At 39.1% G+C, this 26,662-nt stretch overlaps 2 protein-coding genes and 2 pseudogenes across 2 annotated transcripts; 1 reads left to right on the top strand and 3 right to left on the bottom strand.

Moving 5' to 3' along the window:
• Window positions 1-1,950: 1,950 nt before the first annotated feature.
• LOC149166243 (putative pentatricopeptide repeat-containing protein At3g23330 pseudogene) lies at window positions 1,951-3,290 on the bottom strand (annotated as a pseudogene).
• A 1,605-nt stretch (window positions 3,291-4,895) lies between these two features.
• LOC149166242 (LEAF RUST 10 DISEASE-RESISTANCE LOCUS RECEPTOR-LIKE PROTEIN KINASE-like 1.4 pseudogene) lies at window positions 4,896-14,618 on the top strand (annotated as a pseudogene).
• A 2,219-nt stretch (window positions 14,619-16,837) lies between these two features.
• Window positions 16,838-18,267, bottom strand: LOC149166241 (uncharacterized). Its single transcript, XM_089431310.1, has 2 exons — window positions 17,105-18,267; window positions 16,838-16,960 (listed from the first exon to the last, which is right to left on the bottom strand). Exon 1 carries the CDS (start codon window positions 18,051-18,053, stop codon window positions 17,217-17,219), a length of 837 nt encoding a protein of 278 aa, XP_089287436.1. The 5' UTR covers window positions 18,054-18,267; the 3' UTR covers window positions 16,838-16,960; window positions 17,105-17,216.
• A 6,120-nt stretch (window positions 18,268-24,387) lies between these two features.
• LOC149166240 (uncharacterized) lies at window positions 24,388-24,933 on the bottom strand. The gene has a single exon (XM_089430109.1). It carries the CDS (start codon window positions 24,931-24,933, stop codon window positions 24,388-24,390), a length of 546 nt encoding a protein of 181 aa, XP_089286235.1.
• Window positions 24,934-26,662: the final 1,729 nt, after the last annotated feature.

The following is a 26,662-nucleotide window of genomic DNA, read 5'->3' as shown; positions in this document are numbered from 1 at the left end:
ATCTAATCTGGATAATGATCCAAGAAGAAAATGACCAAAAGGATAAACTGTAATAGACAATTAAACATCTTTATCAAGATAATCGTTCATCTCAAAACTTCCTTTCTTTAAAGATGGAACTCCATCACTTGAATTTCCTGCCCATCTAGGATTTCATAGATGCCAAGAGAAACAGATGGCAATTGTAGAGTCTCTTTAGAAAGCTGATCTCCTTTTGAGTTCAATTCCCTCAGGATATGCTTGGCAGAAAACCATTTCATCTTATTTATTTCACTACGGATATTCCATAGGATATGTTCTAGACAAAGGGCTTCAATGAAAACTTTTCTATCCAACCAATCAATGACAAGCTTTGAATCTCCCATGATTTGCAGCTTAAAATGTTTTTAAAATTGGTGACATAAAACAAGGTCCACAAAGCCATAAATTCTGCTTCAGTGTTTGTATCAAAACCAGGGGAATATCGAATAGGCATATGATGATTCTGATGAAAGAAGATAATGACACCAACATCGCAGCATGGGGATGTGTTAGTTTTTGTAGCAGCGGACAGGTGTTCTGGTCACAGATTGTGTATAAGAGACTAAGGAACACGAGATCTCCAAAACCTAGAAAAGGTTTTGAGAGAAAAGACTTGGAGATGCCTTAATTAACATAATTAGCCATAATTAAAATATTCCTAAGTCTAACCTAGGAAAATTGGTTAATTAAAGAGAATTAATTAAGGAAGTTTGATTTTGCTCCAGAGACTTCCATGGATGAAGTCAAGATGATCTTGGTCATTGGTTGAGATGTAATCATGGCCGTTGAGACTCCAACAAGAGATTATAAGAGCATGTCGAAGGGCTTGAAGATAGATACAATTGGTAAGTTGAGCAGTTTGACTTACCCAGTTGCAATACTCAACAAGGGCACAATTGAATCTAGGGAAAGGATCAGAGTGAGAGATCCACAAAGATTTGAGAGCAGGAGTTTGGAGGAATTTTCGTTAGTATTTTCCAGTGTCCAAGATACAAGAAAGAGGAGGCTGAATACAGTAGTGCAAGTTAGCCAGATTTCCCGGTGCGAGTTGCCGGAGGAGCCATGTTTCAGTTGCAAGTTGTCGAATTAGGGTCCCGAGGCAAAGCGAGTGGGTTCTAGAGGCAGAGGGAAGCTAAACGTCTCACCTAGAAGCATTTCTGGGGCTGTACAGTTTTTATTCAGCCAGGCATTGCGCATTTTTGGGCTTCAGTGTGAGTGGCAAGGGAGAGTGCAAGCAGGCTAGGAGAGACTAGATCAATTGCAAAAGGAGACAAGGGTGTCTTCCAGATTATTTTGTCAGTAGTATATTGCTAGAGCTTTGCCAGATTAGCAAGAAGATCTTTGTACTCTTGAATTTGCTGAAGAATTAATAAAACCCTCGTCTACTGCACTAGTTTTCCCTTCGGGGTTTTTCCAGGAACAATTGTCCAAAAACAACAGTGTCAATTTTTGTATGTGTGCATCTATTTCTGAATTTCCTTAGTATACTGGAATCTGTCGTGATACAGATTGTTGAATTTATTGTTACAGACCTAGCTACATTTATTTCGTTGTTTCAGTAAGATCAATATGTCATTGAGTAATTTCTGGGTTCATATATTTGCATTCATAACAGATATCATATACTTTTATACTAAGAACTAGCATACTAAAAAATTTACAACACTTGAGTGCTAAAGATTTATAAGCAGTATAGTAAACTAAAATATTAAAAGCTAACAAAATCAAATCTTCAAGAAGTGCTTAATACAACGTTCTCTGAAGAATTTAAGGCTTGCCACCAAACATATATACTCTACGATGAAGTATCATTTTCGAAAGTAATTTATCTGATTCAGATTCATAAATAGAATCTCTCGACACAGTAGTTCTTGAAAAAATTAAGTGCATTAGCAACACAGAGCAGATATACACAAGTTTGTCATTATTTCAGCCTGGGTATAATCCATTTTTAAGTAGCATATCACCAAAAATCCCCACAAGAACACTGTCGTCCTTGAAATTATGGAAACGTTTAGTATATCTCATAATGATATCTCGTAAAGCAATCTTGGAAATGAACTTAGTGGCAGAATGACAGTCACCACCCACTCGAAGGTTTTTAACAATTCTAATGGTTGTCCCATGATATGTGTTGATAAGCCCAAATACAATTGCCAACTTCTCACTATGGTGGAAGAGAACATGTTCCTTCTGCTCCTCTTCCACATCATGCAGCACAAACTCTGTGTCCGGCACATATCCTGCCTCTTTCATATACCCAAACAACCTTTCCAACTTTGCAAAAATGTCCTGCATCTGTAAGTTTGATCTGTTTCCTGCCATGAAAACATAAACCCTGTTATTTACCTCAATCCAGCTGCATCCTGGCATCTTTTTTACCCCCTATCTTTCATCATTTTCCGGACATTTTCTGCATCATCCCACCTACCTGCCGCTGCATAGATGTTTGCCAGTTGCACATACGGTGACGCATTTTCAGGATCTAACTCAAAAAGTAGTTGCACCATAGATTCTCCTAGTTCTATATTCTTATGGACCTTACAGGCACCTAGTAAAGATCTCCACACAGCTGGTCCAAGATTTATTGGCATTTTGTCAATAAAGACTTGCACCTCATCCAGATGCCCAACACGACCAAGGAGGTCAACCATGCACATATAGTGCTCAAGCTTTGGTTCCATGTGATAATTCTGACTCATGCAATGAAAATATTTCCAGCCATCCTTCACCAAGCCTCCATGGCTGCAAGCAGACAAGACACCAACAAAGGTTACATTGTCTAGCATGGTGCCAGCCTCTTTCATTTCTTCAAAGAGTAAGAGGGTCTCCCTACCATGACCATGCATTGCATATCCTAATATCATTGCATTCCATGACACCACATCACGTCTAGGCATTCTATCAAAAACCCGACGTGCATCCTTTATAGTACCACATTTGGAATACATGTCTACCAGGGCACTACCCACAAAATCATCATGATCAGATTGAAATCCATTTTTAACTATACAATTGTGGACCAACTTGCCATGTCCCAGAGCTACCAAATTGGCACATGCTGGAAGCACACCGGCAAATGTGTCCAAGTCTGGCTTCATATCAGTTGATTGCAGTTCCTGAAAAAGTGTCAATGCCTCATAGAAATGCCCACTCTGTACATAACCTACAACCATTGTATTCCATGATACAATATCTCGTTCTGGCATTCCTTGAAACAACTTCACTGCTTCATCAAGATACCCATTTTGTATATATCCAGCAATCATTGCATTTTGTATATATACACAACAAGAGGGGATTGATGACTCAAAGATGCAGAAAGCTGAGTGAATGCCTTCAACTCTCACTAGATTTTTACATGGCAGCCAACTTTAGAAGGGCTCTACAGCCTTGCTATAATCACAATTTTGTAGTCCAGACTCCAGAATGCTATTTGTTGTGGCCACTTATATACAGGTCCTTGTTTTGCATCTCATAAACAACTTCAGCGCCTTCTTACCATATCCATACCCAGAGTAAGCACCGATCATAGCAGTCCATGAGGCTACATTCGGTTCAAACATTCCATCGAACACTTGGCGAGCTTCGACCAAATTCCCGCACTTGGAATATAGTCCCAAAAGCTTAGTTGCTAAAACTGTATCTGCGTTGAATCTGGTTTGGATCATGTGGGCTTGGATGAATTTGGCTTCTTCCCATGCTTTCTCCATAACACACTCCTCTAGCACCCAGTCGTACGTACACCACACCACTCCAACGCTCTCCTCCTGCAGAATCCGAAATGCCTCTTACAGTTTTCCTCCCTGGGTGTTGCATACTCTCCGCGCTTCTCCGAATGGTAAAGGTGTTGCCTTCATTGAGCCAATGCTGAACGCGCAGGTACATTCTTCGAATGGTAAAGACGCGGTTTGCAAAATTTCGAATTGAAATGCGCATTAACTCCCCGCGGCGCAGAGCTACCAAATTGGCACATGCTAGAAGCACACCGGAAAATGTGTCCAAGTCTGGCTTCATATCAGTTGATTGCAGTTCCTGAAAAAGTGTCAACGCCTCATAGAAATACCCACTCTGTACATAACCTACAACCATTGTACCCCACGATACAATATCTCGTTCTCGCATTCCTTGAAACAACGTCACTACTTCATCAAGATACCCATTTTGTATATATCCAGCAATCATTGCATTTTGTATATATACACAACAAGAGGGGACCGATGAATCAAAGATGCAGAAAGCTGAGTGAATGCCTTCAACTCTCACTGGATTTTTACATGGTATCCAACTTTAGAAGGGCTCTACAGCCTTGTTGTAATCACAATTTTGTAGTCCAGACTCCAGAATGCTATTTGTTGTGGCCACTTATACATAGGTCCTTGTTTTGCATCTCATAAAACAACTTCAGCGCCTTCTCACCATATCCATACCTAGAGTAAGCACCGATCATAGCAGTCCATGAGGCTACATTCAATTCAAACATTCCATCAAACACTTGGCGAGCTTCCACCAAATTCCCACACTTGGAATATAGTCCCAAAAGCTTAGTTGCTAAAACTATATCTGCGTTGAATCTGTTTCGGATCATGTGGGCTTGGATGAATTTGGCTTCTTCCCATGCTTTCTCCATAACACACTCCTCTAGCACCCAGTCGTACGTACACCACACCACTCCAATTCTCTCCTCCTGCAGAATCCGAAATGCCTCTTTCAGTTTTCCTCCCTGGGTGTTGCCTTCATTGCGCCAATGCTGAACGCGCAGGTACATTCTCCAAATGGTAAAGACGCGGTTTGCAAAATTTTGAATTGAAATGCGCATTAACTCCCCGCGGCGCGAATTCTGTCAAACCAGCTCCAATCAAATCAGGACTTTAATGCGGAAAGGTGGTGGAGGGTGGCGGAGCTCGCGGAGGGTGGTGGAGGGCGAAGGAATTGCCGATGGCTGGAGTTGGACATTTTTCCAGGCGGCGACAGAAACCGGGCAATTCTTCCGCCTTGTTAAACTACTCCATATAGATGCCTTAATGCTCAAACTGCGAGAAAAAAATAGATTTCTCTTCTCACACGGATTGCATCAGTTTTTCCTCGTTTTTTTGTAACTTGGCTCCAATACCAATTTGTTGAAAAAGTGGAAGAGACAAAACATAAATTCGCACCTAAAACAATAATGGTTGGTTTTCTATTGATCACATAAAACATGATGCTTACAATGAACCCGGTGAAAGATATTTATAATTTTCCATTAGTGACTTGCCTTGAAATACATGCACATGCAACCACACATCTATCACTTAACTCGACTTGACTCAAAACTCAAACACTCAATCACTCAGTTAACTCTTTATGTTTAGCCAACTTCTCATGTAAAAATAATTATCTTATTTTAACATCTATTTCGCAATGAGAATGGCAGCAATGACCTTTTCTACAATTGTTTGTGGCGTATTCTACCCCTTGACTTGCAATGGGATTTAATATCACTCTTTTGAAGTCCAACCAGAAATCACAGGCCTTGCAGGCAGGAAAATTCAAAATCTAAAATTCAAATTGGGCAATGGACATGCGTACATATGGCATCCATCAAGATTGTTTATGGAATTTAGCATCCATATATCCATCAGGATCAGCTACAATGTGTCTGCAATGTGTCATTTGGGCAAGAGCTAACCAACCTACTATCAGGCCTTTAATGCGCCCGATAGCGACCAGTCACCATACATACGCATGCTATGCGGCATCCGTTGATGTGACACGCTGACCGACCGGTAAACATGGTTCACCATTTAATATAGATGCCCATACATTTAGAAGCATACATACATCGTGGTGGATTTGCCGTGAACTGAAATGGAATGGCGCCTGGAATTTCAAATTTCAAGTTTGCGTGCGGAATTTCTGCAGCAGGTTTTTGAATAGGGATGCAATGGATTTTTATTTCATTTTCCTCCTGGATTGATTGATGAACTCCGCCTCTCGCGCACGGGTGTCGCACCTTGAGCAGAAGGCACGAGGAACCAGAAGCTCGTTCTCTTGGCAGATGACAAGCTCCTCTCCAATGTATGGGCAGTTATCACGGTGGAGAGTTACAACTATCATGTCTGGGGCAAGCTCGTGGGCACTACCTTTGCGCTATCAAATGTGATGATAAAATTGCCACAAATCCCACCGGGATGTAAAAGGACATGCTTTTGAAAGCATTGGAGAGGGCCACGTCTGGAAACAGAGCTACCATAAATGCCTGAAATTCCTCTAAATTTAGCGATGTTGATTTCCCTTTGCTGAGCAGCTTTAGCTTCCTTCGGATGCGGTCCATTTTGAGCCGGGTCGGGGGCTGAGGTAGCCATTTATGCTGAATTTTGGAGGCGAAAGCATCGTTGGAAGAGGAGAGAAGGGTGTAGACACTAGTGGAGGCATGTAAAAGTTGATACAAATAAGGGCCTCGGAAGGCGTATTGAGTTAAACTCATGCATTCTTGCCATGGCTGACTAAAATGAACGACAACTTTCTAAGCTCGTTTTCCACTCTCTTGGAGGGGGGTGATCCCATTCTCTATATGATGTCGAACCCAGTTAAACAAAGAATTCGGCTCTGCTCAGTAGCGTGCACAAACTTTGTTGATTACATCTATTTAGTTGATGTGATATTTAAGTTAAACAAAGCATTCGTCTCTACTCAGTAGCGTGCACAAACTTTGTTGATTACATCTATTTAGTAGCTGTGAAATTTAAGTTAAACAAAGCATTCGTCTCTGCTCAGTAGCGTGCACAAACTTTGTTGATTACATCTATTTAGTTGCTATGAAATTTAAGTTAAACAAAGCTTTTGGCTTTGCTCAGTAGCATGAATAAACTTTGTTGATTACATCTATTTAGTAGTTGTGAAATTTAAGTTGTTTCCAGTGTGTCCTGGAAAATTCTAAGGGTTCCTTTCGAAAACTTTATATATTTGTCTTGTGTTTGTTTGTAAATTTAATAGTTGCTTTGTGTCGAGCTTATGTGAATTTTTCTGGGCATATTTAAATGATAGGATACTTCGAAATATTCAAATAATAGCGTTTTGACAAAATTTCACATATGTGGAAGGTGAACTAATAGATGAGACATTAAAATTTCAAGTAAAGTGTTTCAGTGTGAACCATATTTCTCTTTCATCGGCTGGCCACATTAAATTTCCAGTAAAGTGTTTCAATGTGAACCATATCTCTCAGTTCCCTCACTCATTGGTTGTCAGTGGTTTCTAAGATTTAAACATTAAATAATCTTCATTTCTTTTGGAAAGAAATTCCATCCAACCTTCCCAAATCCCTTGTTTCGGGTCTCTAGGATATTTTTTTAAAGATGGTTATGAACGAGGACCCTCTTCGTATTGCCTTTGCTTTATACTTGAGTTTGACATCATCCATATTTAAGGGGAAAATAAGTTGCATGGAACAAGGCCGTCCAGGACCCTCATCGCTTCTGCTCTAGGTCTCACTTTAAAATAATAAAAGATAACCTTTGGAAAAGAGACTCCAGTTGGGTGCTAGCCGAGGTCGTAAATTTCCCTTTCTTTTCAATCTTTGGAGTAACTAACAAAGAGGGCAGAATGGGTTTTCCATTCCTTTCATAATAGGGAAAAAGACTTCTTTTGTCTAAATAAAAAGTAACACGTCAAAGCGTTTTCCTTTTTGAAACCACACTGTAATGGAAAAAAAAGGGTTTTTATATATCTCCAGGACTCTCATCGCTTTTGCTATATATTTAGACGTTAAAATAACAATAAATAACTTTTTGAAAAGACACTGTTTGGCGTTTACGGAGGTCGTAAGTTTCCAATTTTTTTGAACTTTGGAGTGACGAAGAGGGCAAAATCCCTTTTCCATTTCAATACAAATAGGTGAAAGATCCTTCTTTGGTGTAAATAAAAAGTACAGGTAAAGCAGTTTCTTTTTTAAACCACATGGTAATGCGTATATCTACGTAAAAAAGATTCATATATTAATATTTTTTTAAATAATAAAAATTATGTGAATTTTTTTCAAAATATGAATGAAATACTCAAAAATGATTAATTAAATTAATTCTTTTTGGATATATATATTATTTGAATAGTTATAAATAGATGATTGTAATTTATTATCTCTTTAATTTATAATATATATGTATCTAATAAATTATTTATTAATGAATTATTTATTAATGAAATTGATTTATTTTAATCTTAATATTATTATACTTTTTAAATTCATAAATTTTTATTGAATATTATGTATATATACAATTTTGTGAAGGAGGTCTCTACTAAGTATCGAGCTCCAAAAATTTCAGGACTCAAAATCTCACCATGAGTGAGAAAATCATTGATAGTAAAAGTCACCAAATAATATAAAGTTTATCCTATAAAAAATAAAATTAAAAAAATCCTAGAGTTCCATATATGCCTCAATTGAATTTTGATATACAATAAGATTTTTTTATGACAACTCAAGGAGATCCTTGGTGGTGTAGGTGTTGTTACTCTACTAGGAAAAGAACAAACATTAAATAAAATTTTACAGCTCTATAGACTCTTCTTTCCTTTCCAATTACAAATGGAGTTAACAAGTTTCAAGTCATGGGAGACTCCAAAACCGTGATTCATAAGAAAACAAAAAATAATCACTATGGAGAATGTTTGTATTATCCCTATCCTACGAGAAATTCAAGAAATGTGGTTTTCATTCAAACACGTCCTTTCTCTCTTTTTTTTCAGAAAGAAAAGCATCACTAGCATTTGCACCACATGTTGCAAAGGAAACGCCGTAAGGCAATGGCATAATAAATAATTGCGTAGAAGAAAAAGTCAAAATTTTATGCAATTTTGTTTCTTTATTAGTTTTTATTTTTATGTTATGTTTTAAGGGGACCTGGGATTTAAGGTTTGATTCATGAGTCTATTTAATGTAGAACTTCATTTCTCTGTATGTATGTATATATGTATATGCTAATACTCTTCAGATAAGGTAAAAGGTGAAGCAAGTATATCATACATTTTCTCCATTTATTATAGAGCTCCTGAGCTTATATTGTGAAGCAAATATATCATACATTTTCTCCATTTATTATAGAGCTCTTGAGCTTATATTTGGAGCCACTGAGTATACTTCTGATATTGATATCTGGTCCATGGGTTGAGTTGTGTCTTGGTTGAGCTACTTCTTGGTCAGGTAAGTGGGTTTTCAGCTTCAGAGTACAGTCTTACCTCTGCATATCATGCATGAATACCGAATTTGCAGTTTGTAATATTCTCAATGACATCATTCTTACATATATTTGAGGAAATTTTACCAAATTTGTACCAAAAGACGGTGTAGCATGCTGATCATTCTCACCACGCAGAAAACTTGCAATCGTGTTTGTGTGTTATATCAAGTAAGGTATTATAGGCACACACAGATTTCTGATTTTCCTTTTCCCTTTACAGGCTCTCTTAAGCTCCCACCAGGATCAGATTTCATCCTTAGCTATCACTACCCAGTCTGTGGGGTGGCCCAAAAGGTCTTTTGATCATTAGTGTGAAAGCTACATACAGTTTGACAAAGATACGTAAATTACTGTTATCAAACTCTGGGAATTTAGGATTTTATTTTTTATGTAGTTGGAAAGGTTTCTTAGTGAATGTTCAGTAATATGGTTAAACTATTAATAGTCATACTTCAAAAAATCACTTCTGAACGGTCCAAGTAGTGACCTACTAAATCAGGAATAAAAGGCCCAATTCAACTTCAATTCAACATCAATGCATGAATAACTACACTGTTGCAGTAAGTTATGTAAGCCCAAATCTAAACCAATTATTTTCCCTGTATGTGTTATGCATAGAGCAATGCTTATTTCTCAGAAATGTCCAACGCTGTTGCAGTAAGTTATGTAAGCCCAATTGTAAATGAATTATTTTCCTTGTACGCGTTATGCATAGAGAAATGCTTATTTCTCATGTCCAGTGAAAGTTTTGGTAGCATTAAAATCTCAATATTTTTGACCTATAATTAGATGAAAAAGTTCATATTAAGTGTCACCATCAATTAAAAAAAATATATAACTGATTTATGTCTGCCCCTTCATATTTAATTAAGAAATTATAAAAGCAACATTTATTTCTCTACCCTACTTCATTTCCCTTTCATGCCTTTCATTGAAGAAAAGCTAATAGAAAAAAAATTGTGAATTACATAAAAGTTCAGTCAAGTTTGCAATCTTGATTTCCTTTTCATACATTTAGATTGAACAAAAGCTGGATAAAATAATTGATAAAACTTTTGTGATCCTGCACTAAAGTTCAGTGAATAATGCAATCCAGAACAGAGTTATCACCATTTGGTTCCTTTTGTGACACCAGTGGAAGTGTCTCTACTTCATGACAACAACTGTTTTTTCTTTGCTTCTAGTACAGGTCCTTTGTCCAAAAAAAGTTTCCATGACCTGTCCCTTAAGCTACCAACGACTTAATTCAGAAGCTACAGCGGTATTCCAAAGCCTTTCCTGCATAGAACAAAGGCAGACATATAAAGTAATATAACACAAACATAAATAATGTTGTTATTTGCACAACACTGTGAAGGTACTACATTTGGCTATAAACAAAGTCAAAAAATCAATAGAGAAAGCACAAAATCATTGCCATTGCATGAACCTGCATGAAATCATTAGCCATCCAAGATGTTTCCTCAAGAACAAAATCCCAATGAGATTTCCTTCGTGGAGGCTCCAGAAAAGGTTATTAGCAGATTCTGTGTTCTTTCTCAGTCTATAGCCTGCATGTCAGGCAAATTTGGCATTAAAACAATATTTCACGGCATAGCTAACAATGCTGAGATAGAGTAGTCTCCTAGAGAACGAATATATTAAATATCTATTAAAATTTTTGAAAGCATTTAACCATAAACCTCTATAATACTTACTTTGATCAATTTGGCCTCTTCCAAAATGATATCTTCATGTGCTCTTTTTGCTGCAGCCGATTAGTTTGAATTCTTCTCCATTTCCAAAGGAAGAGCAACTCCTGGGTATTTACTATTTACTACTCACAATACCAGATAAGATGGTAACTTTTGATTGTGGAAGCATAGACATTTTTTGGAAACTAGATATGCCACCCGCTTGACTCTCAACCTCCTTTTCTAGTACAAAAGAGGAATTTTCATTCCTTTTACATCCTGAATATTTGTGATCTTCGGTGCTAGCGGGTAATCCTTCTTCAGTCTTTATCTTAACATCAGTGACCCCTAAAAGTTTATCTTCATACATAGAATTGGCTCTGCTCCTCGTATGCAAATCCTTATAATTTGATGAAGATGTTTCCTTTGTATTGTCCAAACTTGTACTTTCTAGTAACCTCTCAGACATTGAATGTTTCTTACAGGCACATTCATTAAAGTCAGGGTTCTCATGTGTATGAGATGAATTAGTTCCTGATATGTTCAGTTTGCCAACATCAACTGCAGTTGTGGATGAACGATGTTGACTATTTTCCTGTTCAACATGTACATTCTCCTCATCTTCAATCAACCATCATACCTCCTATTCAGACTTGGTTCCAATACAATAGCATTCTGGACAAATTTATCTATACCCAATTTATCATTTTCTTGGCATGATGTTTGATATGTCTCTTCACTAACCACCATCGATGCTGCAACATTTCTTGGAACTGCGTCTTGAGCCACATTGACCTCTTTAGGATGCTGATGGCTTTGGATATTGTCAGAACTTATATCAACCTTAATGCCAATATGATTTCCTTCATTGTGGATATATGGTAGCATCCCTATGAGTGTCCTGCCTCTGTAGCCCACTCAAATCAGTTCCCAAATGGTTTTCATGCATAAGTGCTTCTCGCATTCCATTCTTATTGAAGGGCGTGGACTTTGAAATATTGGTTGATGAAATATTACAATTTTTGTCTGCATGTATCTCAACCTCTGTATCTTTGACTTCTCCAAGGCCTTTTAAACCAGTGGGAAAATTTGGAGATCTATCACTAATAATGACTTTAACATTATCCTTTATTGAGGAGTGTCCAGTATAACGATTTGATTTATGCCTATTTCTTCTTGCATATAGCCTTTAGCTCCCATGCGTACACCCCCCTGAGTATTTTGATTCTTTTACATGTGTTTGAATCCGACTTCCATCCAGCTGTGATGTCTGCTTTCCTGTGCAACATGTCCTTTCCCATCACAACATGATGTGATTCTTTCATCATCCACGACTTCTGTATCACCAACAAAATTGCCTGCTGTGTTTAATTAGTTGCCAAGAAAAGTCCCAGGTCTTCTATTGCTTTCGGCAAAATCTCCAATTGGTAAGGCATTCAAAGAAAAGCTACCTTTTGATTCACTGCAAAGTATCATTGAATGGTTTATTGGCTACCATAAGAGTTTATGTAACTAAGTATTGGTTGTGCTCCATCACAAAAGCAGAGATTTTGCAAATTCGTAGAGACAATAAAAACAAAGCTAAGCAGGTGATAAGCCTGAAGAAAACCTTGTCAGGTACTACTCAGCCAATGGATCCCTTGGTGATGGAGAGAGAAAACCAATAGAGTTCGTCTCTCCAAATTTGAAATCCGAAAATTTTCCTCTTGAAAAGAATAAAGCAAGATGTAAGCTACAGCAAAGCAAATAACCCTCACTAAGCATGGACTGTAAATTCAAGGAAAATGAATAAGAGATGAGACCTTCTCCAGTGATTCCATCTCCCGCCTCCGTTCTTCACGAACAAAAAACTCCTACCTGATTTCATGGTAATCATTTCTCTAGTGGATCAGTGAATAGAATAACACCGTTAAAAGAAAGCTTTGGGACTATAAAAATGGTATACAAACAAAATCACTGCTCACGAAGAGAAACCGAAGCTGTGGTGCTTGTATGAACAGTGGCGGGAGATGTGGTTATAACATTTCAGAACCAACTAAAACGTTTATTTGCTATTGTCCCGATGGCACCTCGCATACAGAGATATGCCCACCAATAGCATTGCTACTTTTCCTGAACCCCTTCTCCCAATTCGATTACGAGACCCAATGCTTAAATTATCACAATCTATAAAAATGTTTTAAATGTTCCCTCCATTCTGCACTCTTGAACCCATGGACATATGTGTATGTGTTTCCCTATATTGCCAAGTATTCCCCCTCTTTGCAAAAACTATCGATTTTGCTTTTACTCATAATAGTTGTTATGACCGCGTTGCAGGTCATAAAAACAGGCCCGCCATTGTAATAGGTAAATATAATTCTTCCTAGTATTCGGTATCTCCACGGTGATTTAGTACTGAATTTGTATCTTTCTTTTCATTATTTTCTTCGGCGTTGGACAAAGGATCACATTCATATCTATCTGCTGGTGTCACCACAGGTTGCTCCACTGGAGGAATTGCTTTGGTAGCAATAGCGGTACTGTTATTAGGGTATTGTCTGAAAAAAAGAAAAAGTTCTAGGAATTTCTGCAAATATGAGAGAAAGGACATGGAAGCGTGTGTGTGCTTGGGCGCGAGACAGGCCATTTGCCAATATTCTCTTACGAAGCACTTCGCCAGTCAACAAATTGCTTCCACGAGGAGAACGAAATTGGGGTTGGAGGGCTCGGGTCGGTCTATCTGGGTAAGCTTAGCGACGGAAGAACTGTGGCGGTAAAGAGACTTTCTCATGATAACTCCAGGAGGGTCGATCAGTTCGATCAGTTCATCAATGAGGTTAAGATTTTTTCGACTTTGAATCATCCACACATTGTCCGGCTTTATGGCTGCACCCCTGCACACAGCCCACAGCTGCTGCTCGTATACGAATTTGCCCCAAACGGAACCCTAGCTGATCATCTTCATGGCGATCGCAAAGACCCCAAGGGATTACCATGGAATACTCGCTTTAATATTGCTGTTCAAACTGCGCAGGCCTTGGCTTTTCTTCACAGTGTTCATCCGCCTATATTGCACAGAGATGTGAAATCCTCAAACATTCTCTTGGGAGAAAATTTTATTGCCAAAGTGGCTGATTTTGGGCTTTGCAGACTTGTGCCTGTAGATGCCTCACATGTCACCACCTCTCCACAGGGCACACCAAGCTACCTTGATCCAGTGTATTATCAGTGCTATCAGCTGACAGAGAAATCCGATGTGTACAGCTTCGGGGTCGTTTTGGTGGAGATCATTTCTGCCAGATTAGCAGTGGACACCAATCGGAAGACCAGGGAAATCAACCTTGCTACCATGGCAATAGCTAAGATTCAAGAAGGGGCTTTGCATGAGCTTGTGGATCCGCAGCTCAATATCGAAAAGAACCATGAGGCGAAGGCCATGGTATGTGCCGTTTCCGAATTAGCGTTCAGATGCCTGGCGTCAGAAAGAGATGACAGACCACACATGGAGCAAGTTGTTACTGAGTTTGAGGAAATCAGACATTTGTGTGTTGGCAGTTCAAATGGTCCAGGTGAACAAGAGGAAGGATACCTTTCCAACATCAAACAGCTGAGCACAGCGCCAATATCTCCCACCTCTGTTGAAGACACGTGGCGCACCAGAAGCTTCACTCCCAAGCAGTGCATAATTTCTCCCTTGGAACTTCGTATGCATAGTGTTTAATTTGCAGTTTTCAGATTTGGCGCACCAGAAGCTTCACTCCCAAGCAGTGCATAATTTCTCCCTTGGAACTTCGTATGCATAGTGTTTAATTTGCAGTTTTCAGATTTGCTCCAGAATCTGGCTTTCTGACCTTAACCCAGGATGTAAAAAGACCACAGCTAATTAACATTCCCGGCTAGCTGGACTGTATAATGGCCGGGAGGCATAACCGCATGCTATTAAGGTAGGGCAGAGAATAATGAGATTTGAATAACTGGGTATATTAGAAATTGAACCAAACCTGTTTCATATTACATGCTGTTTGAGGAAATTTTTGTAGGAAAGAAATATGGAGCCTCCCAATGTTATAATATAAACAACATTTGTTTGTATTTACATAAAAGTTCGGTCAAGTTTGCAATCACTGCTACCTGAGCTCTGCTTGAGTCATGTATCTCAACCTCTGTATCTTTGACTTCTCCAAGGCCCTTTAAACCAGTGGGCAAAGACCATTTACGTTGGTGTCACCATCAATTAAAAAAAATTATAACTGATTTATGTCGCCCCTTTCATATTTAATTAAGAAATTATAAAAGAAACATTTATCACCATTTGGTTCCTTTTGTGACACTAGTGGACTACTACCCTGCTGCAAAGGAGACATCACCCCTGCATGAGAGTGTCTCCACTTCATGCCAAAACTTCATGACAGCAGCAGCAACTGCATGAGAATTTTTTGTTTGCTTCTGGTACAGGTCCTTTGTCCAAAAAAAATCTCCATGACCTGTCTCTTGAGCTACCGAATGACTTACTTGAGCAGCTGCAACCATCTTCCAAATCCTCGTGTTTATGTGTTATATCAAGTAAAGTATTATAGGCACACACAGATTTCTGATTTTCCTTTTCTCTTTACAGGCTCTCTTAAGCTCCCACTAGGATCAGATTTCATCCTTAGCTATCACTACCCAGTCTGTGGGGTGGCCCAAAAGGTCTTTTGATCATTAGTGTGAAAGCTACATACAGTTTGACAAAAATACATAGATCACTATTATCAAACTCTGGGAATTTAGGATTTTATTTTTCATGCAATTGGAAAATATTAACGCTAAACAGTAAGGTTTCTTTGTGAATGTTCAGTAATATGGTTAAACTGTTAATAGTCATACTTCAAAAAATCACTTCTGAACGGTCCAAGTAGTGACCTACTAAATCAGGAATAAAAGGCCCAATTCAACTTCAATTCAACATCAATGCATGAATAACTAGGCCGTTGCAGTAAGTTCTGTGAGCCCAATTGTAAACGAATTATTTTCCTTGTATGCGTTATGCATAGAGCAATGCTTGTTTCTTAGAAATGTCCAACGCTGTTGCAGTAAGTTATGTAATCCCAATTGTAAATGAATTATTTTCCTTGTATGCGTTATGAATAGAGAAATGCTTATTTCTCATGTCCAGTAAAAGTTTTGGTAGCATTAAAAACTCAATATTTTTAACCTGTAATTAGATGAAAAAGTTCATGTTAATGCTTATTTCTCATGTCAAGTAAAAGTTTTGGTAACATTAAAAACTCAATATTTTTAACCTATAATTAGATGAAAAAGTTCATATTAGGTGTCACCGTCAATTGAAAAAAAAATATAACTGATTTATGTCTGCCCCTTCATATTTAATTAAGAAATTATAAAAGCAACATTTATTTCTCTACCCTACTTCATTTCCCTTTCGTGCCTTTCGTTGCAGAAAAGCTAATAGAAAAAAAATTGTGAATTACATAAAAGTTCAGTCAAGTTTGCAATCTTGATTTCCTTTTCATACATTTAAATTGAACAAAAGCTGGATAAAACAATTGGTAAAACTTTAGTCATATATGTGATCCTGCACTAAAGTTCAGTGAATAATGCAATCCAGAACAGAGTTATCACCATTTGGTTCCTTTTGTGACAGCAGTGAAAGTGTTCATGACAACAGCTGCAATTGCATGAGCATTTTTTCTTTGCTTCTTGTACAGGGCCTTTGTCCAAAAAAAAGTCTCCATGACCTGTCCCTTAGGCTATCCAACGACCTAATTCAGCAGCTACAGCGGTATTCCAAAGCCTTTCCTGCATAGAACAAAGGCAGACATATAAGTAATATAACACAAACATAAATAATGTTGTTATTTACACAATACTGTGAAGGTATTTACGTTTGGTTATAAACAAAGTCAAAAAATCAATACAGAAAGTAGAAAATCATTGCCACTGCATGAAATCATTAGCCATCCAAGACGTTTCCTCAATGACAAAATCCTAATGAGATTTCCTTAGTGGAGGCTCCAGAAAAGGTTTTGAATTAGCAGATTCTGTGTTCTTTCTCAGTCTAGCCTGCATGTCAAGCAAATTTGGCATTAAAACAATATTTCACGACATAGCTAACAATGCTGAGATAGAGTAGTCTCCTATAGAATGAATATATTAAATATCTATTAAAAAGTTTGAAAGCATTTAACCATAAACCTCCATATTTACTTTGATCAATTTGGCCTCTTCCAAAATGATATCTTCATGTGCTCTTTTTGTTGCAGCCGATAAATTTGAATTCTTCTCCATTTCCAAAGGAAGAGCAACTCCTGGGTATTTACTATTTACTACTCACAATACCAGATAAGATGGTAACTTTTGATTGTGGAAGCATAGACATTTTTAGGGAACTAGATATGCCAATCGCTTGACTCTCAACCTCCTTTTCTAGTACAAAAGAGGAATTTTCTTTCCTTTTACATCCTAAATATTTGTGATCTTCGGTGCTAGCAGGTAATCCTTCTTCAATCTTTATCTTAACATCAGTGACCCCTAAAAGTTTATCTTCATACATAGAATTGGCTCTGCTCCTCGTATGCAAATCCTTATAATTTGATGAAGATGTTTCCTTTATATTGTCCAAACTTGTACTTTCTGGTAACCTCTCAAACATTGAATGTTTCTCACAGGCACATTCATTAAAGTCACGTTTCTCATGTGTATGAGATGAATTAGTTCCTGATATGTTCAGTTTGCCAACATCAACTGCAGTTGTGGATGAATGATGTTGACTATTGTCCTGTTCAACATGTACATTCTTCTCATCTTCAATTATGCAACCATCATACCTCCTATTCAGACTTGGTTCCAATACAACAGCATTCTGGACAAATTTATCTATACCCACTTTATCATTTTCTTGGCATGAAGTTTGATATGTCTCTTCACTAACCACCATCGATGCTGCAACATTTCTTGGAACTGCGTCTTGAGCCACACTGACCTCTTTAGGATGTTGATGGCTTTGGATATTGTCAGAACTTATATCAGCCTTAATGCCAATATGATTTCCTTCATTGTGGATATATTGTAGCATCCCTATGAGTGTCCTGCCTCTGTAGCCCACCCAAATCAGTTCCCGAATGGTTTTCATGAATAAGTGCTTCTCGCATTCCATTCTTATTGAAGGGCGTGGACTTTGAAATATTGGTGGATGAAATATTACAATTTTTGCATGTATCTCAACCTCTGTGTCTTTGACTTCTCCAAGGCCTTTTAAACCAGTGGGAAAATTTGGAGATCTATTACTAATAATAACTTTAACATTATCCTTTATTGAGGAGTGTCCAGTATAATGATTGATTCATGACTATTTCTTCTTGCATATAGCCTTTAACTCCCATGCATACACCCCCTGAGTATTTTGATTCCTTTAAATGTGTTTGAATCCGACTTCCATCCAGCTGTGATGCCTGCTTTCCTGTGCAACATGTCCTTTCCCATCACAACATGATGTGATTCTTTCAGCATCCATGACTTCTGTATCACCAGCAAAATTGCCTGCTGTGTTTAATTCGTTGCCAAGAAAAGTCCCAGGTCTTCTATTGCTTTCGGCAAAATCTCCAATTGGTAAGGCATTCAAAGCAAAGCTACCTTTTGATTCACTGCAAAGTATCATTGAATGGTTTATTGGCTACCATAAGAGTTTATGTAACTAAGTATTGGTTGTGCTCCATCACAAAAGCAGAGATTTTGCAAATTCGTAGAGACAATAAAAAGAAAACTGAGCAGGTAATAAGCCTGAAAAAAACTTGTTATGTACTACTCAGCCAGTGGATCCATTGGTGATGGAGACAGAAAACCAATAGAGTTCGTCTCTCCAAATTTGAAATCCGGAAAATTTCCTCCTTGAAAAGAATAAAACAAGATGTAAGCTACAGCAAAGCAAAGAACCCTCACTAAACATGGATTGTAAATTCAAGGGAAATGAATAAGAGATGAGACCTTCTCCAGTGATTCCATTTCCCGCCTCCGTTCTTCACGAACAAAAAACTCCTACCTGATTTCATGGTAATCATTTCTCTAGTGGATCAGTGAAGAGAACAACACCGTTAAAAAAAAAGCTTTGGGACCATAAAAAATGGTATACAAACAAAATCATTGCTAATGTAAGCTACAACAAAGCAAATAACCCTCACTAAGCATGGCCTGTAAATTCAAGCGAAATGAATAAGAAATGAGACCACCTACAGGAATTTCAGTTCCCTCCTCCGTTCTTCTGCCTGGTTATTGCAAGGAGACGAGACTCCACTATACCTCGACGTCCACAGCTTGCTGCCCTTCGTTGCCAGTTTGTGTTGAAGCTGTGTGGTGGGGGTCAGCAGACACGGAACTCGTTCCTGTGACCTCTGCACGCTCCTTTGGCTTGCATCCCTACACAAACAAGAAAACCAGTCACAAAAAACAATAACCCTAAAAACAGAAAACAAGCAAGAAACCCTGGCAAGTAAGTGGTTTTGTCTTCCTCGACAGTCCAACCAGCTTTTGTACACAGTCCAACCAGCGTTTGTACACAGGAAACCGATGTAGAGAAAAACTACCAACGCATACGTGACCCTCCTCATCCTCCTGCAGCAAAGGCGTTTGCCTCTGCCCTCCTCTACATGCCCCTCACCCTCCTCTGCAGCAACCGCGGCTATCCGCGTGCACGACGGACCGAGTACACTGACAAAATGGTAGGGTTTACCTAATTTTTTAATTAATTAATTACTTTAACAGTTTTTAATTAAATTGGACGGCATATTATTGTTTAATCGTCTAACAAATGAATCTAACGGTTAAGATTAAGACAGAGAAGCATCTGGGGGAGTTGATTTCAGAGGGAAACGCCTTACGGCGTAAATATTTATATTAAGGAAATATATTTAACATCATAAAACTGATGGGTCTTAAGAAAACAAGACCGCGATAGGGAGAGCCATTGTTTAAGAGAGATAACAGCATAGCCTCATTGCTGAAGCGATACATAGAAACATATTGAGGCAAAAGGACTCATTGCAGAAGCGATACATAGGAACATATTGAGGCAAAAAGACATCATCACTAATGAGACATATAGCACATCTGATCAGAGCCTTCAAAAACAAAATTGTAAACTTTATACCCTTCAGACAAGAAGCTGTCATGAGGAAGGAGGATAGAGTGCCGAGACTGAAGATAGGACAAAATTGGAGGAAATGTTAGAGTCTTCAAAAACTTTTAGATTTCTCCATTTCCAGAGGCACCAGATTGTTGTGGGGAGGATTGGGCGTTTGATTGCATTCTGTCCTCCCCACCAGGCGAAGGCTGCATCAACCGAAGAGAAGTTAGGGAGCTGAAAGGAAAAAAACGATGCAATATCATACCAGACTTGTAGAGAGATCCTGCAATTGAAGAACATGTGGAAATTCGTTTCCTCCTCCATCTTACAGAAAACGCATCTGCTGGGGCCTTGCCAGGAGCGCTTCCTCAAATTTTCCCAAGATAAATTCTTGTTGTGAAAGACGAGCCAGGAGAAGAGGATCAGTTTGAGGGGACAGGCAAGCTTCCACCATAACACCGGGAAAATCTTTCTGGCCGGCATGATTTTCTTTGATATGAGATCCAAGTAGATGACCCTGACGGAAGCTTGAGAGTTTGAGAGAGGTAACGACCAAACCAGGTGGTCATCAAACCCGGCCTGCTTCAGACCTGCTTGATCAATGGATGATATGAGGTTATCCCATAGGGAAACCAAAGCCTGAGGGACACCAAGGTCCGCAACATTCATGAGCAAAGGATAGGGGCCATTCCATCTATCAATAATTCTGTCCCAAGTGAAAAAACCAGACCTGTGGAGATGGAAAAGAAGAGGATCCGGGACCTGTAGATTTCCTTTGAGTCCAGCAAAAAGGTCAAGGCCGATGAAGATCTTTCTACCAGAAAAAATGCTCCATTTAAGGTTGTCAAGAAAGTACTGCTCAATTCTTCTGAAACTCAGCCAGATCGCCGATCCCTGTTTGATTCCAAGAGAGCCAGACCTGAACCAAAACTCCAAACTTCTGCCTTTCTGATATTTTTGGCGAATAATAGCGCTCCATGGATTTGAGTTGAAGATGCCTCTCCATAAGGATTTGCAGAGAAGGGCCTTTCCAAAGATCCTTATATCCATCAGACCCCAACCACCCAGATTTTTTGGCAGAGATAAAAAATCCAGTTTTGAAAGATGAAATTTTCTTCTTTCCGCTTTTGCCCCCCAGATGAAATTGGCAGTGATTCTGTTCATGGCATGAATGATGCTGGCTGGGAGAAGAAAGAGGTGGGCCCAGTAGACTGATAGCTGCATCAAAACTGATTGGGCGAGAACGACCCTTCCACCCAGAGATAAGGATCTGAATTCCCAAAGTGAGATTTTGCTGTGAAAACGATCAATAAGCCACCTCCAATCATCCTTTGAATATGCCTTTGGCTTAAGGCGAAAGCCCAAATACTTGATACCATCGGATATTGGCTTTGAGTTAATCCCAAAGAGCTGGCAGATCCAAGAAATGAAGGCCTCATCTGATTCATTATGAAAAAGGATCGATTTTGACTTATTGATAGCGAGCCCGGATGCTTTTTGGAACCGATCAAGAATAGATTTGATACAGATCCAGGAGACTTTAGAGAGCATAGCAAAAAGCAGAACGTCGTCCACGAAGAAGTTATGAGATATATGAATATGTTTGCAGATTCTGATCGGAACATATTCCTTTGTCTCCACTGCACGATTGATATGCAAGCTCAGGGGATTAATAGCCAGAATGAAGAGAAGAGGCGACAGTGGGCATCCCTGTCGCAGGCCTCTTTCCGCCTGAAAGAAAGGAGAGGGGACTCCATTAACCAAAACAACATAATTTACGTTTACAAAACAGGCCATGATCCATCGAATCGGCCCCTGCTCCAGGCCGATTTTTGCGAGGAGAGATTGCAGATATCCCCAATCCAGAACATCGTATGCCCTCTGAAGGTCAATTTTCAAGATAGCTGCATTTGTTTTGTTCACAGACATAGAGTGAATGCATTCTTGTGTACTGGCAACTGCATCAAGAATATTACGACCCTTTAAGAACGCATGTTGGTTAGGAGAGAGGGAAGAAGCCAGAGTCCCTTTTATTCTCTCTGCAATAATATTTGAGATAATCTTGAAAGTTATGTTGCAAAGAGAAATGGGCCTAAAGTCCAGAAACGATTCAGGCTCTTCTTTTTTAGGGATAAGAGCGATGTAAGTGGATGAGGTGTGCGGATGAATAGTACCCGACAGTCTGGAGGCATCCACCATGCTGAGCAGGTCCTTTTTGAAAAGGTCAAAGAAATGTATGAGGAAGTCAATTGACCATCCATCAGGGCCAGGAGATTTATCCTTTTTGAATGATTTCATAACCTCAAGGAGCTCCTTTTCAGAAACAGGGCAGAACAGGGCTTCATTTTTCGCTTGATCAAACAACTGTGGCATTAAATCTATTCCCCATCTTATGTCATTGAAGGCAATCTCACCATTCCTGCCATATTGTTTTTTGAAGAAACCCAAAGCCGTCTTTGTTATATCCTCCTGAGAGACAACTAAATTGCCATGGTCGTCCTTTATACTCCATATGAAGTTCCTTTCTCTCCTAGCATCTGCAAATTTGTGAAAAAATTTCGTGTTTTTATCCCCATTCTTCATCCATAGAGCTCTGCTTTTAAGCCTCCATTTGGCTTCTTCCCGTTTCAGCAGAGAGATTTTTTCCTTTACCAGATTCCTGATGCGGCATTTCAAATCAAAAGAGCATGAGGAATAGTCTGTGGATGCCAGCACCCGATCCAATTCCTGTTGGATCCTTTGAAGGTCTTTTTTGTCCTTTTGATGTTTTTGAAATTGCCACTTTTTCACCAAGCCTCTTATCTCAACCAATTTTTCTCTGAAGGAGGAGAAAATAAGATCTTTTTCTCTGTCTTTTATCCTATTCCACGCATTCTGGATATATTCATTGAAAGCGGGGTCCTGAAGAAGGCCCCGGTCAAATTTGAAGGGATATCCTCTTCTGAAAAGCTTAGCATGCCAGGATATGAGAATAGGATTGTGATCCGAGATGAGGACATTTTCCACACTTAGCCGAGGCATACCAATCTTGTCGATGAGGCCAAAATGGACAAAAACTCGATCCAGTCTTTTAGCTATGTAAGCATCACCCACCCTGCCATTAGACCATGTCGGTTTCATAACTGCAGGAATAATGTCGATCATATTCCTATTGAGCATCTCAGAATTTATGAAATCCGCGAGACTATTGTTTAACTTTCCCTGTCCCCATATCTCATTTGAATTCAGGACCACGTTCATATCACCAACTATAAGGAGATTGCTGATATCGAGCAATTCTGAATCAAAAAATCTGTTCCAGAAAGATAAACGAGATTTGTAAGGAGCATATAGATTAAGAACATTTACTGGAAAATCCCACCCTCTGATAGAAGCCGAGATTATTATCCCAGCATAGCATTTATATGCTTTTGCTTTTACCCGTGAAGGATCCCATAGGGTGGCCATACCGCCAGACAGTCCATTTGCCTCTGTGGCAACCATGAACCAGGAGGGAAGCATTTTCTTGAAGTATGATAATGTGTCCTCCTTCTTGTGCCTTGTTTCCTGAATGAGGATAATAGTAGCTCTGGAATGAAAAAAGAAGTCTTTTAGCATTATGTATTTGGGGTCAACGCCAAGACCTCGAATATTGAAAGAAATGATTGGGATCATTTGGACGATTCTGCAGCCAGGCTCGCTCTAAGGGGCTGAGATTTAGACACATCTAGGATAGGAACATCGATGAGAGATAAGTTTTTGAAACCTTCATTTGAAGCTAAAGGTCTACCTCTAAAATGCCTACTCCCGCCTTTACATTTCTTACGGACTGTAATGTTTTTGGCCGAGTTGGGGCTAATGATAGGTATGAAATCAGGTTTATGGATTGTAAGCGGCTCTAATTCAAGAGAATCCTTATTAAGCATATGGTCCAAGTCACTGTCAAAAAGATTTACAGGAGACGATGACGGAGAGTTTAAAGGAGTCGGAGCTGCACATTTGGATTTCCCCTTATTATCAGGCCGACTAGGTAAGTCCGGAGATGAGGAGGAAATGGATATGGGAACAGAACCCACCGAAAAGGTTGCCCCCTTCGACGGCCCAGGAAGAGAGATGGGATTAAAGTCTTCTTGTTGCATGGAGGGGGGGGGGGAGGAACAGGGCTATCGTCCCTGGGTTCTGTAAATGGAGACTTATGGAGGTCAAACTTCATGCAGGATACAGGGCTGTCGGCAGATAATGGACATCCGGGGACTGATTGCATGCGCTCAGGAGGGGCGTCCATATGGGTGCGGTGATCTTGAAGAGGCCCCGGATTACAAGGACTGTTGGGCGGCATAGGCGATGAGATTGGAGAGGATTGGCTACCCTTTATGAAAGATTTTTTGATTAGTCATCTGTTTGCAAAAAGCTTTGCACTAGGACAGTTTTTAACCAGATGACCAGTTCTCCTGCAAGCAGCACACCTGAAAGGTATGCCCCAAAAATCCAGCCTTTGGTTAATGATCTGATTCTTCCAGCTGATTTCGATATGGTCAGGGTAGCCTCCCCTGAAAGACCTTTGAATGAGAATCCAGGCTATTCGTTTGTCTCTTTCACCTAGACACCAGGGGTCGACGTAGACAAAGCGGCCAATAGCGTTACCAATCATTTCCAAATATTCATTTGACCAAAGTTCCAAGGGCAAATTCGGGCATTTTACCCAAATTAAATTGTTTACAGGAGTGTTATTGAGCGGGTTGAAGCCTATGTACCATCTGTATAGGGCAAGAAAACTCCTCTTGTATACCCAAGGACGACGCTGGATGGCTTCTGCATCATCAGCATTTAAGAAGTTGAAGCAGTACCAGTCTTTCATGAGACTGGAAATTATCGGTACATAACCAATAACAGGTTTCCAGAAGTTAGCAAGCCATTTCCTCATGTCGCAATCAGACATTTCTGGAAAGTGCCATTTCCCGATGAGGGCCTTGTGCTGGAGATTATCAATTCTTTCGTCAAGCTGTGCTATGTCAATTCTTAAAGCCTGCGGGGGTGAGAAATTTTGGCCGGTTTATGCTGTTTGTTGTATTTACGGACCTTTTCCTTATTGGAGGGAATATCCTTTGATGTGGATGGTTTGATAACCAATTCCTCCATCGTGGCCAGGGTGGCAGCTGACCAGGCGTGTTCAGCCTCCACGGCAGCGTTGACAAGATCCTCCGATGCGATGGAGTCGTAGACTCCTTCCATGCACCGCCAAAGGAGGAAAACTCAGGAAGAGGCGAATTCCAGAAAGATCCGAGACAGAGAAGCGGATCAGAAGGGGCAGACTTTATCTACCACATTTACTGATCATCCTATGGGATATAAATGGGAAGCGTATGGTGCAGAGGAAAAAGGACATATGAAGAAGAGAACAAGAACAATCATTGTCAGGGATATTTGCGGGGATATAAATGGTCAAGGCATATGACCATGGCCAAGAAATAGAAGTAATGGAATGTTGTAAAGAGGTCCTTTTTGGAAAAAAAGAAATTATTAGAATTTTTGTTTTAGTTATTTGTCTAATTGTGAAAAATGCCTTGATCTTAGCTTTTTCTTTTAAGAAAGCCTATAAAATAAATTTGAGGTAAGGCCATGTATTTAAAGGAGGTAAAGGAAAACATTTGCCATAGGTGTAAGGAGGGTTCCTATTCTCTCATGAGATATTCATTGTGCAAAATTTGTATTCTCTTATGTGTGTTTTTGGGAAAAGTTTAATGGGAAATTTGGTTGTATGCATGCATAGTCTAAACATTAGAATGATATAGGATTTGGGGAATGAGGTAAATTGTCCTTGCATCATTTTGGTTTTCTTTATGAGTATGCTAGCAATTTTTGTCTTACCAAGAAGCATATTCTTAAGTGAGCTTCTAGCCTTGAATTTTGGATACCCTTCAATGGATTTCAACGTCTTTATCTTTAGTCATCTATCTCTTTGGACTCACAACTCTTTGGATTCTGGAAATCATATTAATTTTTGGTATTCATTGTATTCCTAGATGCATAATGGACCATAATTGTGACTATTGTTGTGCCTCTAAGGGTAAGATTTGGAACACACCTATTATAGATTGAGGTAAGCACATACTAACCCTTCGTGCTTGGGAGATGCAATCCTAAACTTCTATTTCATGTTTGGAAATGAAAAATATGGAACTCTATGCCTCCATTATTAACCCATTGAACATCCTAGTTAAATTTATTATAGATATTCCTCCTAGATACACGTCATTTCCACCTCACCCAAATTCCATGAGTGATAGTGTAGAGGTCATGGGTTTGACCTCCTAGGTTGAATCTAATGTTAGTTCTACGCTTTCTATGTCCTTGATCTCTTGGCTTTCATAGCACAATAGGTTGAAATTTACCCTATTTTGAAGCATAACCTACCTTAGATGGTAATCTTCTCATGATTTGCAAGTTGGGTACAACTGCTATCTTTAGCTACAAGTTCGAAAGTTTCTAGTTGAAATCCTTTACTAAAGTCTATAGCAATATATTTGCTAGAAAAAATATTGTTATGATTTCTCTCTATTTCTTCACCCTTAAAGTGGAATTATCTTGATGATATTCCTATTCCCTATAACAAATCAAAGCCCTAGAAGTGCAATGAAATGTTAAGAAATCTTATAAAACTAGGGGTG

The sequence above is a fragment of the Pinus tabuliformis genome, chromosome 5_1 (assembly GCF_031772625.1).
Source record: "Pinus tabuliformis cultivar Carrire ecotype Pingquan chromosome 5_1, CPIR1, whole genome shotgun sequence".
NCBI lineage: Eukaryota > Viridiplantae > Streptophyta > Pinopsida > Pinales > Pinaceae > Pinus > Pinus tabuliformis.
The sequence above is the reverse complement of the archived record's forward strand: the minus strand, read 5'-3'. Positions and strand labels throughout refer to the sequence as shown.